Source organism: Cyprinodon tularosa, unplaced genomic scaffold, assembly GCF_016077235.1.
Source record: "Cyprinodon tularosa strain WSP-4 unplaced genomic scaffold, ASM1607723v1 ctg298, whole genome shotgun sequence".
NCBI lineage: Eukaryota > Metazoa > Chordata > Actinopteri > Cyprinodontiformes > Cyprinodontidae > Cyprinodon > Cyprinodon tularosa.
This window is the reverse complement of record NW_024039005.1, coordinates 1,282,107-1,295,452: the sequence shown is the minus strand read 5'-3', so window position 1 is coordinate 1,295,452 and position 13,346 is coordinate 1,282,107. Positions and strand designations below refer to the sequence as shown.

Here is a 13,346-nt window from a genome sequence, read left to right as displayed (position 1 = left end):
ACTAATAATTTAGTTTAGTATTTGAATTACACTTTTCTTTCTTCTTTACTTTATTGCTTTTTTCAATTTTATTTTTTTATATTTTCAGATTTAAATCCATTTCTTTCAGTTTATATTTTCTTTTTTTTTTTTCAAATTCCCTTTACAGTTTCAGGATTTTTCTGTTACACTTTCAAATCCCTTTTTTTTACATTCAGATTTTGACCCCAATCTGATGGGAGTGGGCGGGGAAACGTGATTGACAGCCTGCAGCAGCGCAGGAGAGTTGTCCAGTGTAAATATCTTTAATGTAATATTTTTCACAGGATTTTGCCAAAAAGGCAAATAAATGGTGCAGAGAATGTGTTCACCGGTCGTTGGAGTTCCCACAGTCCATGAATGCAACATGGAAAGGGACATCTCTCCAGCACCGCTGCCTGCAAGACGTTCAATCACCATTATACTTTCTGAACGAAAGGTTAATAAAAAAACAATTCTTATTTTGAAATAGGATATGTTTAATTTAAAGTAGATGATTTATTCGCACAGATCTGTTCTTTTTTTAGCATAATCCATCATTTTCTATGTTTGTTACTATCTGGTTTACTTCCTTCACACATCTGACCATCAACCATCTAAAACACAGTCGCTGTCCTCATGGAAGTGATGCACATTTAAACAGCAACCGCATTTATACACAGAGCAATGCAAATATCAAAGGAAAAAAACTGAATAATAAGCAAAAAGCATTATGCCAAACAGCAAATTTAGCCTTAAATGTAAAGCTTCAGTCAATAATGAGTAATTAGGTCAATAGTTAATTAGTGAGAATCTGACCAAAAGCTGCCGTAAAAAGTTTTGAATCAATTTAAAGGAACCAGAGCTGAGAGGCATGAATACGGTACTAAATGCTTTCTCCCCTTATTTGGTTCTGGTCCTGGAACCACTGAGTAAGGACGTCACTGAAGACCTAAAGAGTGCATATTAGGGGTGTGCATTGGCACTGCCCTCACGATTCGATTCCATTACGATTCACCAGGTAACGATTCGATTCAGTTCGATTCTACGATGCATTGCGATGCATCAAAATCCCATTGACTTCGTAAAATCCGAAATGTGCCCAGATATCCGCTTTCCAAGCTTTTGGTGCGTTTTTAATTAGGCCTACCCGTCTATCGCGGTCATCTCCCTCCGCCTCAGCCATCTTGATTGTTGTTGGTATGCCCCCGGAAGTAATTGAAACTTCACAACTTCTCAATTTGAGGCCAGAAAATAAACAGTGACATAATCGATTATGGCACGTTGCCGCATCGATGCTGAATCATGCTTGCATCGATGAATCGATTATTGTTGACACCCCTAGTGCATATAGTTTATGCTTGATAAGCAACTCAGACGTGTTTTAGCTAAAGACCATTTGGAGGAAGCCAAAGCAATCATTTAAGGACTGGTGTGATATGATCTCAGTTAGCCAAAAAATGTACTCCTCTACCTCCACTTTGCCCTGCAACCATAGATGACCTGTAGATAACTTTCAGTCCAAAATCTCAGAAATCATTGGTTCAATTGAACCAATTAATGTGAAGGTTGTTTAAAGGAAGAAAAAGTCTCTGATGAGAAGTGAAGAAAAGGATTGTGGAAAAGTTGAATGCAGGAAGTGAAATAACATTGATAAAGGGAGACTATACAGATAGAAATTTCAACTCAAAAACAATGCTAATGCCTTATTTGCCATAATTGACAGGTTAATAAAGCCTCTGAGCCATTTGAACTCCTCTCCATCATTGCCTGCAACAAATATGCTCATTTCTTCCCCTAAAACGGCAAAAGATCTGAGGGGCATTCAGGATATCCACAACAAAGCTCATCCACGTCACCAAAAAAATGACAAAACCTAGAAAAAATGGTACACCAACTGAGCTCTTTTTTCCGCTGTCACAGTGTTTAACTCACAACTTACCATAACACAGTTCTGCCTGTCATAAGATCTGATTTAACTTCCTTTTTGTCGAGTGATTCCTCTCAAGCCTTAAAAACAACAATTATTAAACACCTGTTGAAAAAGAGCAGTTTGGACAAGCTGCTACTGCAGAATTACAGGCCTATCTCTAACCTTCCCTTTATCACGAAAGATTATAAAAAACACTGCTGACCAGCTTCTTATGCGACTCTCAGTCAGGCATCCCTGATCACCTCAGTACAGAGACTGTATACGTGACGTGTAAACATGCAGATTGTGGAAGAATCACATTGCTGGTGTTATTGGACCTTTGTGCCACATTCAACACTATTGATTAAGGGTGTAAATCACATCCATCATGGTGATTCGATTCAGTATCGATTTCCTGACCCAACGATTCGATTATTTTCGATACTCAAGAATACACCACGATTCGATTCGATCTGATTAATTGGTTCATTTAAAAAAATTTTTTTTTTTTACACCTTACAGGCTAGACAGTGTTTCAAATTTGAAATAAATCAATGAAAGCTGTAATATCGTTATGCATTTTTTGAGAAACAACAGCAAATAACAGAAGTAGAAAAGTTGCACTCCATCTATTCCTATTAAAACCTCATTCACTGAAAAATAAAAATAAACCCCCCCCCCCCCCCCCCCCCCCCTATAGATTCTGAAAGGCCTTGCATCAAAAAATACTGCACAAAATCAATGCAAAGAGTGCAATGCAATACCTCGGCTGTCCCCGCTAACTTGAGAGACGCTCCGCTGCTCCTCTCCCAAATTGTAGCTGACCGCAGACAGCGGTCAAGCGCCGGCTTGTTTTGTTTTTATGACCGAAATTGAGGAAAACAACTCGTGAAGTTTGACCCGCTAGAAGAGCGAGGTGCGCGAGAACGCTGGGACCCTTTTTCCACCTGGATCTCCGCTCTTTTTGGCCCTCATGTCCCTCCGTCGTCGAACTAAAACTCGCCCCCACTTCCTCTCCGCCTCGGCCGTATCTAGACCCACAGCGTGTAGCACAGACCACGCTTCAATACTGAGCATAATTCAAAAATGTCTGCATCAAGCTCACTGCAACACACTGCTGTAAGAGTATAACCAGGAAGTGAGGTAGGAGGGCAAAATAGGTTTAGCGCCACCGCAGCACGGGAGGGAGAATTACGTCCGATGGATAAAAATAGACCGGAGGAAAAAAAACATGAATCGAATCTCTTGCGGACGTATCGATGCATCGGATCGACGGCTGTAGGATCGATGCATCGATACAAAACAATTATTATTTACACCCCTACTATTGATCACTCTTTTTTATTAGAGAGCCATTAAAACTGACTCAGCTTTTCTGATACAGCACAGGATTTAATCCTACTTGAAGTATGGGGACTTTTTGTGTCAGCAGGTCCTTTACATAAAGGACCACAAAAATTACATGTGGTGAACGCCAAGGGTCCATCTTAGGGCCCCTCCTGATCAGTAGTTACATGCTCCCCAAACTCAGATTTTAATAAACAACAACTGAAGTTACTGTAACTGCAGACATCACACATCACAATGTCATCAGAGGACTAGAGATTCATTCAAGCGATGGATTAATTTGTAGATAATTCAATACAAGGATGTGCTAAACAAGGAAGATTGTTCAAATGTTAGCAGTAGCACACAGATTTATGTAATAGAGCTAGAAACGTCTAATTTCAAAACACCCAAGTTTCCTGCACGCTTTGTGGATTTGGGTCCCATTAATCAGGGGCGGATTTAGGAAATGTGGGGCCCGAGGCAAAGACAGGCAGGCAGGCAGCCCCATTCTCCAGATAGAGAAATGTTAATAGAATAGACATCCATTATCTGTTCTAGGTTGTGTCCCTCTCTTCTTGTCCCTTTTCTTCTTGTTTTCCTCTCTATGTTTTGTACTCAGCTGACTTTTCATGCTGTCTCTAAAGGAATGAAAGATTTTTTCCAAGCACTAAGCTCACTTAGCTGATTGCTCCTTCCTGTGTTTCCAAAAAGGCCAAAGTAAATAACCCAGTCCTTCTTTTCACTGTAGACAAGCCATGATCTGCTTCTCTGTTCTCCATTTTTCATTTGGATGAAATAATAGCTGCATGAATCATGACAGCAGACAAGATAGAGGAGAGCAGGAGGCGGGGTTACCAATCTACTCGCTCTGGAGAGCAGAGTTCGCTGCTTTTAGATGTTGTCTCCAAAGTCTCCAGTAGCAGAAAAAAGTCTCTAGATTTGGCGCTAGGAGCTTTTTAGAAATCAAAGTGCTAGAGGGGTCTGAAAAGTGGCTAAATATAGCGACTAAAGCGCTAAGTTGGCAACACTGCTCTTTGCATGGTTTGTTTTCAAATGGTTTGCTGCTGTCTGTTTGGACCTTTCTGAACATGTGCAGCAAATGGACTGATCCAATGTGGTGGACACTGAAGGGGGGGGCTGAGACACACTTAATATTATCAGCGTTCTGATGGCATTTTAGAGAAAGGATTTTGATCAAAAACATAATTAATGTGCTCAAATAAGGAATAGTTGTATTAACCATACATATAAACAGAGGAGTTTTATGAGGCCCCCAGGAACTTGGGGCCCTAGGGAACAGTCTAGTATTGCCTGATGGTAAATCCCCCCCATGCCATTAATTCTAGTTTATAGCTGATTGATTTTTTCCCCCCATTTTTTGCAAAAAAATCTTTTGAATTAACCTGGAAAACATTGTGACCTGTTCACTCACTGATATCATGCAGTTATTCATTGTCTCAAAATATATATCTGAAGTTGAAAGTCATCAGCATAGATATATAATGATATATATATATAAATGAAATAATCTGAATTTGTGAAACTGTTGATTTCATGTGTAAAAAAAGGTTAAATTGTAAATGACTATTGACAGAGAAGGCCCTGACTTAAAAACTGAGAGGAAAATAGAGAAAGTGGAGGATAATGCCTCATTGTATTTTCAAAGTCAGAAGCAAACTTATCTGATCTGATCCCTGTAAGTTTCTATTTGTAGTTTATTGAATTACAGTCTTTTCTCTGAGTTAGTTAAACGCGACTCACCTCGTGACCCGCAGTCTGATTGTCACTTGATCTCCACATAATCTCTATAGTCGGCAGAGATGGCAAAAGTACTCACTTTCCGTACTTGAGTAGAAGTACAGATACTTAAAAAATACTCTGGTAAAAGTGGAAGTACTGATTAAACTTCTTTACTCAAGTAAAAGTAACAAAGTACAGGCTTGTAAATTTACTTAAAGTATAAAAGTAAAAGTAGAAACCACTTTTTTCATGCCGTTGCCTACATTTTAAATTGTGTTCATTTTCAATCATCTCGTCGTCCATGCTACTATGCTAACGCCACCGCCACCAAGCTGCAATGATTTGCCGCCAATGAATACCGCCGAATCTGTCGATTCATCTTGTACTGGTGCGTCAAATGCAACGTAGATTCCCATCCAATTAGACTGAATTTGGTATTGATGACGTGAAAAATAATAACGGTAACTCCATTGAAATGATTCAAAACTAAAGTAACGAGACAATTTTTTAAAATGTAAGGAGTAGAAAGTACAGATATTTGTGTAAAAATGTAAGGAGTAGAAGTAAAAAGTCACCATAAAAATAAGTAGTAAAGTAAAGTAAAAATATCAGAAAAATCTACTTGAGTACAGTAACGAAGTACTTCCCATCTCTGATAGTCAGACAGTTTCCAGCCTTTTCTATGAGGATAAAATGCTTAAAACCTGAATCTGCTTTTTTAAAGGGTATAAAGGTGCTGATTCACTCTTTTGGTGTTATTTAGAGAAACACTGACGTTGTGTCTTCTGTTGGACAATATGCTGTCGTGCGTTAACTTTGTCACCATTATGGTAAAACATCAGAGAGAGAATCCAGATCCTGATGGGATCGATGTGAATTACATGCTGGTGAAGGGCTGTGGGAATGGAGGTGGGCAGAAATGTTTCATCAACATTTAAAGGAAAAGTCGCTCATATTCAGAATTCAAACTTCTGAAAGTTCTTTAAATGTGAAATGATTCCATCCTGTTCAATAAATGATCAGTGTTTTTAATTCAGAGTAATTTTCATGTGAATGTGCTTTACTGGAGGCATCCATGTTTGTCAAAGAACACTACTGCCACCTACTGGTTAGTGACGTCACGGTGCGGTATCGGCTGTTGATCAAGTCCCAGTGCTGTATCTGGTGTTTGTCACAACGCGCTATTATCCAAGTCATCTTGAAAACATTCTTCTTCCAAATGTTGGCTACATATTACGGGTTTTTTCTCTGGCCAGAAGTTCGATGGCAAATCCTCCCTCTTCAAGTTGGCGATCCAACGACCAACCCGTCCGTGGAGGATCAGGAATCAGAAAGGTGGAATAACTCTTTTTTTTCCACTTTTACCCGATGTATTCCATGCATCCAGCTGCCATGCACGTGGGCATTGTCAGTTTCACTATAGCTCTGGTGAATTTCAATGGTGAAGTCCTCTGGAAATCTTCAATAATTGTTGTTGATTGCAGATGTGTCTAGTAGTTCCCATTGATTTAGCTTGGAAAGCGGGGAGAATGGCGCTAGGCTTACCGCACCGTGACGTCACTGCTGGAAGATGGCAGGAGGGAGGGGCTACTATATTTGGGCAAAAATGGCCGCTCCCAGACTCAGCGATCGCCACGAAAATTATTGTTTTTATTTTCTTACTGATTAACGCTAAATTAATTAAATCACAGCGAACATATTAGTTTTAGGTATAAATAATAATCCATTGATTATTCCTTGCTGACCAGACTTTTCCTTTAAAGCCATTTATTTATTTTTATCTTATAGCATAAAGTGGTGCCAGTAGAGATCCTCCTGCATTGCAGAAAGTGAATAGAAGGTGGAAGGTTACCTCCAAATATATAAACTTCATCTGACATTAATAGCAAAATAATTAAAATCTGGAGTCATTGGGTTGCCATGCAATCATCTAATAACAACAACTTAGTTTTTTTTTTGTGGAAAGAATACAGCAAACAAATAAAAAATAAATAAATAAATAAATTCCAGAAAAAAAAAATGTTAAAGGATGTGAGGAGGGTTGATTTAAGAAAGTAGGAATTACTTCAATTTAACAACACTTTATTGATCCCAAAGGGAAATTAAAGATGGAAGTAGATGATAAACTGTGGCAAGCCTTTAAATAATTAACCAAAATACAAATGTTCAACTGAATTTTTAATTTCCTTTCATTTTTAAATTCTGTCACATCTGATCAGCGTAGTATTTCAAATTATGCATTCTTCTGCAGGGATTTCTTTGACCTTTTTCCATATTTGTTGAAGCATTTATTAAACTCACCCGTATAAAGAGCATCTTCTCGCCAACGCGATAGCGACCTTGCGAATGCCTCTCCACGCAGAATTTATTTGCACACCTGCAGGGGGGTTCATCAGCGATATGTCTCACCTGTAACACAGGTACTAAAGCATTTAAAGTGTTCTCCCCTCCTGATACCAAACAATGAACTAGACCACGTCTGAACTTACGGCATCATCCAGGAGCTTGCCCGCGCTCTTCTTAGATGAAGCCACTTTGGTGGGAGTTGGGTTGGAAGTTGGTGTTGGGGAGGGAGACGGAGACGGGGATGATGAGGGGGACGAGGGAATGGGCTGAACTGGAGATACAGGTGATGGGGGAGGTAGAGGCGCCCTTTCTTCTTGTTCAATCTCTTTCTCCAGTTTTATAAGACCTGGAGGCTCCACATTGTAACTGCAAGTAAAAAATAAAATCGGTAAAATGATTACCAAGGGCCTAAAGGTTAAAAAAAAAAAATGAAAACATGGAAAACACAAAAACAAACCGTGATGCAATCCGGCCCAACTCTAATAGACAGAGGCACACCTCTCTCGGCTGCTTATGAAGAACTACAGGAAGAGATCAAGCTCTCAGTTTTACAGTCAGATATGATAACGCATCAGAAAACAAGGCAATGAGTGAAGATGAGTGGATTGTGAAGGTGAAGAGCATAAAAATGAGCCGATGAACATTCAAACATCCCTCCACTACTAATAAGACGGAAATGGGTGTTTCTGCCTAAATGTTTTTCATGTGCAGATATGATAGACGTGACGCTTTCAACCATGCAATGCAGACGGTGGATCCGCTGTTTTATAGCAAACCTGGTTGTTGATCCTTCTGTTGCTGAATTCCATGACAGAAGGCCAGAAAGAGACAGAAACTTATCAGCTATTGCTGCTTTTGGAAATATTTCACAGTCTTTTATCACAGTTGCATGTCTTCTAGACGCTGTCTGGCCTTTAGGGATTCAATTATCTACATACTGATAAACCAAACACAAAATGTTTTAAATGACTCTGAAAAATTCTCTGCACCTTTATTGTTAGCAAACTTCAGCTTCAACACATCTTTAGAGAAACATGATTCCTTACAGTACACCGGAAAAACAATCTAGAAATAAGTAAAAATTCCTTAAATTAAGTGTATTTACCCTAAATTTGAGTAGGTAAAGTATATATTTTGCCAATAGAATTAGTATTTTACTCTTAAAATAATATAATTTAGGGATGCACGATATTGGGATTTTGGCCGATATCCGATATTTTAAAACTCATGTAGCCGATAACCGATATCGATACCGATGTTAAAGCTGGACAAAAATAAGTAGTCATTGAAAATAGCAGTTTTGTTATCCATTTCTGACACTTTGAAAAATAATATACTCAAATATATTTTCATATGCTGATATCAAATAGATTGTTAAAAACGCGGTATCGATCTATTTTACTTTCAAAATCTGGTGAAATTTCATCGTTCTGTTACAAACTCTCGTGATATTTTGCAAATTCTTGTGAGATTTTGTTAGTAAAATAGATCGATTCCGCGTCAATATATCAACATATAAAAATATGGCGACATTTGGTGAATTTTCGGGGGATTTCGTAGCATAACGATGACATATAGCAATATTTCATTAGTAAAAGAGATTGATATGGTGTTTTTAAATGGCAATATATCAGCATATGAAAATATTGGGATATTTTAATGGATCAATATTTTTTCCCTCGTCTTTAGAAATTTTTAAGTCTGTAAAAAATAAGTTTTTGAGGAAGAAGAAGAAGTAGTATTTTTTTTTTTTTAGACTTTAGAAACTCAGAAGCTGATCAAATATCGGGTTAAATATCGGTGGGGTGGCCGATGTCCGATATTCATTTTTAAGGCCGATACCGATAGGGGGCCGATTATATCGTGCATCCCTGATATAATTAGATAATATGCACTTGAAATAAGATAATGCAATTGTATTTTCTTATTTTTCATTGGCAAAATGTCTCTTTTACCTCCTCAATCCAAGAACAAATGACTTATAGATTTTGATTTTTTACACTAGAACTCTTATGTCCATTTGTTTTACTTTGTGTTTTAATTCAACGCTGCAAAAAAATGATATCTAAGTGAGTCAATTTTTCTTAAAATAAGCGCATTTTTTCTTGAATTAACCAGGTAGGTGGCGCTCTTTCCTACGGAATACGGCAATTTACATTTAAAATAAGAAATAATTCTATAATTATCTAATTTTACACTTATTTTAAGAGTAAAATTACTCATTCCATCTCATTTACCTACTCAAATTAAGGATGAATACACTTAATTTAAGAAATTTTTACTCATTTTTAGATCATTTTTGCAGTAAAATATTCTTTTAATACACTGCAAAAACAATCTAGAAATAAGTAAAAAATTCTTAAATTAAGTGTATTCATCCTTAATTTGAGTAGGTAAATGAGATGGAATGAGTAATTTTACTCTTAAAATAAGCTAAATAGATAATATGCACTTGAAATAAGACAATGCAATTGTGTTTTCTTATTTTAAGTGTAAATTGTCTTGTTCCACTGGCAAAATGTCTGTTTTATCTCCTCAATTCAAGAACAAATGCACTTATTTTAAGAAAAAATGACTTATCTAGATTTAGATTTTTTGCAGTGTACAGAGTTTCTCCCTACGTACTTAAAGAAGATTGTGAAACTCACTAGTAAAGAGTTTATTCTGCTCACTATTGATTCTGCACAATCACTTTGCTGAAGCCTCAGTCTGTAATCCTGTCCGTGCCAGAACTGGGTCCTTTGTTAGAGCGGCCGGATTGATATGAATTGAAAAGAAAAAAAACCTCCTGGTCAAACTCACCTAAACCCTCAGACTCAAAGAGACATGTTTCACCCACGCCGACTTGGCGGCACCAGGCCAGGAAGTTGGCTGTGTTGTCTCTTGCAAAGAAAGAACCGGAGGGAGCGTTCTGCCGGCATGGGATCCTCCGCTTAGGGATTGTTTTCTAAAATGACAACATGGTAAACACAAAATTACCTTTAAAACAAGTCATTTTCATGCATTTTTAGCGTTTAGTAGAGTTTTTAACTTTAACAATAACAGACGAAAATTGTAGACACCCGGTTCCTTCAATATCAGAGTGGTCTTAATTCTTCTAGGTATAGATTCAGCGAAGCATCATTGACATGAGGGCTTCACAAAGCTCCTGCTGATTAGTCAGCTGCTCTGCTATCAGATGATGCAGCATGTCATCTGGTCTAAAAGGAACTTCAAAAAAAGCTTTGTGTCCATCTTTGATGCTTCCAATGGCTGCAGAGTCCTCCCAGTATTTCTGCAGATGACAGGACTCTGACTGGTCCTGGAAGTGAGAGGTGAACAGAGGAAAAAGGAATGGAGAGAGTACCGTCCCCTGTGGTGCTCCGCTTTATTTCATACAATCAAATTCCAAAAAAGGTTAAAAAACAATCCACAAAAAAACTATTTAATTTCTTACTTTTTGAATTATATGGAGATCTGACATTAAATCGTTTTTTTTAACATGACTAAGGGGATACACGCCAAAGTTCAAAGTCTATTTTTCATACAAAACTAAATGTATAAAAGCAAATAGGACGTCTTGCACATGGGTATTGATTCTGCGTATGCTGGTCTGACACGACACCAGCATGCACTGTGCGATATTTTTAATCGCCGCACGCAGCTACAGTTCACAATGTTCGCTCTCTCTCACTGTGCGACCCGACGCTCTGATGCGATCTACACTGCAAAAAATTTAAATCTCAATAAGTCCTATTTTTCTTATAATAAGTGCATTTTTTCTTGAATTAAGGGGGTAAGTGAGAAACTTTGCCAACGGGAGAAGACAATTTACTTTTAAAATAATAAAAAATAATTATATTGTCTTATTTAAAGCGCATATTATCTAATTATCTTATTTTAAGAGTAAAAATGCTCATTCCATTGGCAAATCATTTTATTTACCTACTTAAATTAAGAGTAGACACACTTGATTTAAGACATTTTTACAAATTTTTCTATCGTTTTTGCAGTGTACCTGCTCACACTGGAAAAAAATCAAAATCTAGATAAGTAATTTTTTCTTAAAATAAGTGAATTTTTCTTGGATTGAAGAGGTAAAAGAGACATTTTGCCAATGGAACAAGATAATTTACACTTAAAACAAGAAAAAAACAATTGCATTGTCTTATTTCAAGTACAAATTATCTAATTATCTTATTTTAGGAGTAAAAATACTCAATCCATTGGCAAACTTTCTCATTAACCTACTCAAATTAAAGATAAATTCACTTAATTTAGGAAATTTTTACTTATTTTTAGATCGTTTTTCCAGTGCACACTGTACATCTAAAAACCAGGTGGGACTCAGCTCCACAATATTTGTGCGATTTAGTGCTGAAAGCCCTAAAAAGAAAAGGAGACGACGTATTTGGACAAAGACATGGCTGAGCTAACGTGGCTACTACGGTCTGACAGTTTAACAGAAAGAACTCCATTTCACTCATTGCCCCCCCGCCATGCTGCTGGGTTTTCCTCTGAGAAGAAGAAGAAGAAGAATCCTTGTTTGCCCACTGAGCAATTTGTCTACGACCACCTTACGACGGCCGACTGAATTTCAGACATGTTGGATTTTCTTCCGACCTTACGATTCCTGATGGGGGGGTGGTCGTTAGAGGCTGATCGCCCCTCGTTACCCCCTGTTCACTACACCACGCACCATCAGGAAGAAAGTCGGCCCGATCGAAAAATTCTCGCAACACTGGAAATTTGGGACGAAAAGGGCAAAAAATCGTACAAAGTACGCCCGACTTTAGAGCCCAAAAATTGTCCGGAAAAATCTCTTTCATCATTTCATCAGCGGTCTAAAACTTTCATACAACACAACGGAGCTATGATTTAAAGAAATTATTAGTCAATCTCCATGACCAAACTAAAAGTGTCCAAGTTTGGTGAATCTGTACAAACTGCCTCTTCTTTCTTCTTCTTAGCTATTAGGATCTGTATTTCCATGCATGGAACTAGAACTAGAAACGCATTTTGATAAAGTTTCTGTTCTTACTCGACTTTATTTTGCAGCTAAGCTGCTGACTGTAGCGTGAAACATTTTCATACTGGAAACTATTATAAAACAAACTTTGAAGTGATCCATTGTTTTATCTTCAATGATTTGTCTGTTTGAATCCTTCCAGGAACTGATAGATTTCTTCTTTTCCTTGAAAGTTTCTCTCTTGGCCCATAGAATATCAAAACTGCATTCAAAATATTTAAATTTAGATGACTGTAAAAAGAATAATATTTTAAATAACTTAATACCGTTTCAGGAGAATGATTGACTAAAAAAAAACATGATTTGCTTTATAAGACAGACCACATGCAAGGCTTTCATTTAAACAATATTTTTCACTAATTTATGTGCAGCTGATTTGTGCTCATTTGAGGAAGCTGAGGACCAAATATTAATGCGGATGTATTTTGTGGCCTAGGTCAGTGTAACCACTACTGTCTGCTCCATCTGTGGAAGCTCTGGTTTCATCCCAGGATCTAAGCGCCTTCTCCTTACGGATCAATATGGGAGATGACGGCTCAGAAACTCAGAGCTACTTTACCAGACCTTCCATGATTTAGGATCAAATGACATACTTATGGGTTCCAGCCCCCACGCGGTCCGTTCAGGGAGATTTATGCGCTTTGCTGTGGTTTTATGAAGGATATGTGTGTCTGTGCTTTGGGAAAGGTGCAGTGAGCTCATGCAGGAAATATGCAAGCTTTTGTGGGTATTTTTCATTTCATTCCAGGCTTCCCTTCAGAGCTTTTTTTCTAGGATCATTGGTGTTGTTGTATTTCTTTACATAGCTGTAGAAATAAAAAAGGTTTGCCAATGACATTTATAATACCAATCATAATGAAATGCACTACTTCTGTGGCGTGGTACATTATTATTGGCGCCTTTGTGTGTTTAATTGAGCATAAACTGAAAAACTGAAACATCTCAAAACAGACGAGTAAACGAGAGTTTTAACAACACATTTTGTAAGAATTATTTCACATTTTCAGGTGCATG

The 13,346-nt window shown here is 37.6% G+C and overlaps 1 protein-coding gene across 1 annotated transcript in view; it reads right to left on the bottom strand.

Moving 5' to 3' along the window:
* LOC119787410 (growth arrest-specific protein 2) overlaps window positions 1-13,346 on the bottom strand; it is a 51,542-nt gene that overhangs the window by 5,041 nt on the left and 33,155 nt on the right. Inside the window, exons 4-7 of the mRNA XM_038291262.1 lie at window positions 10,127-10,271; window positions 7,782-7,845; window positions 7,468-7,690; window positions 7,280-7,387 (exon numbers count right to left, since the gene is read on the bottom strand). Of these exons, the coding sequence (XP_038147190.1) occupies window positions 7,280-7,387; window positions 7,468-7,690; window positions 7,782-7,845; window positions 10,127-10,271 (540 nt within the window). The remainder of the gene's footprint in view (window positions 1-7,279; window positions 7,388-7,467; window positions 7,691-7,781; window positions 7,846-10,126; window positions 10,272-13,346) is intronic.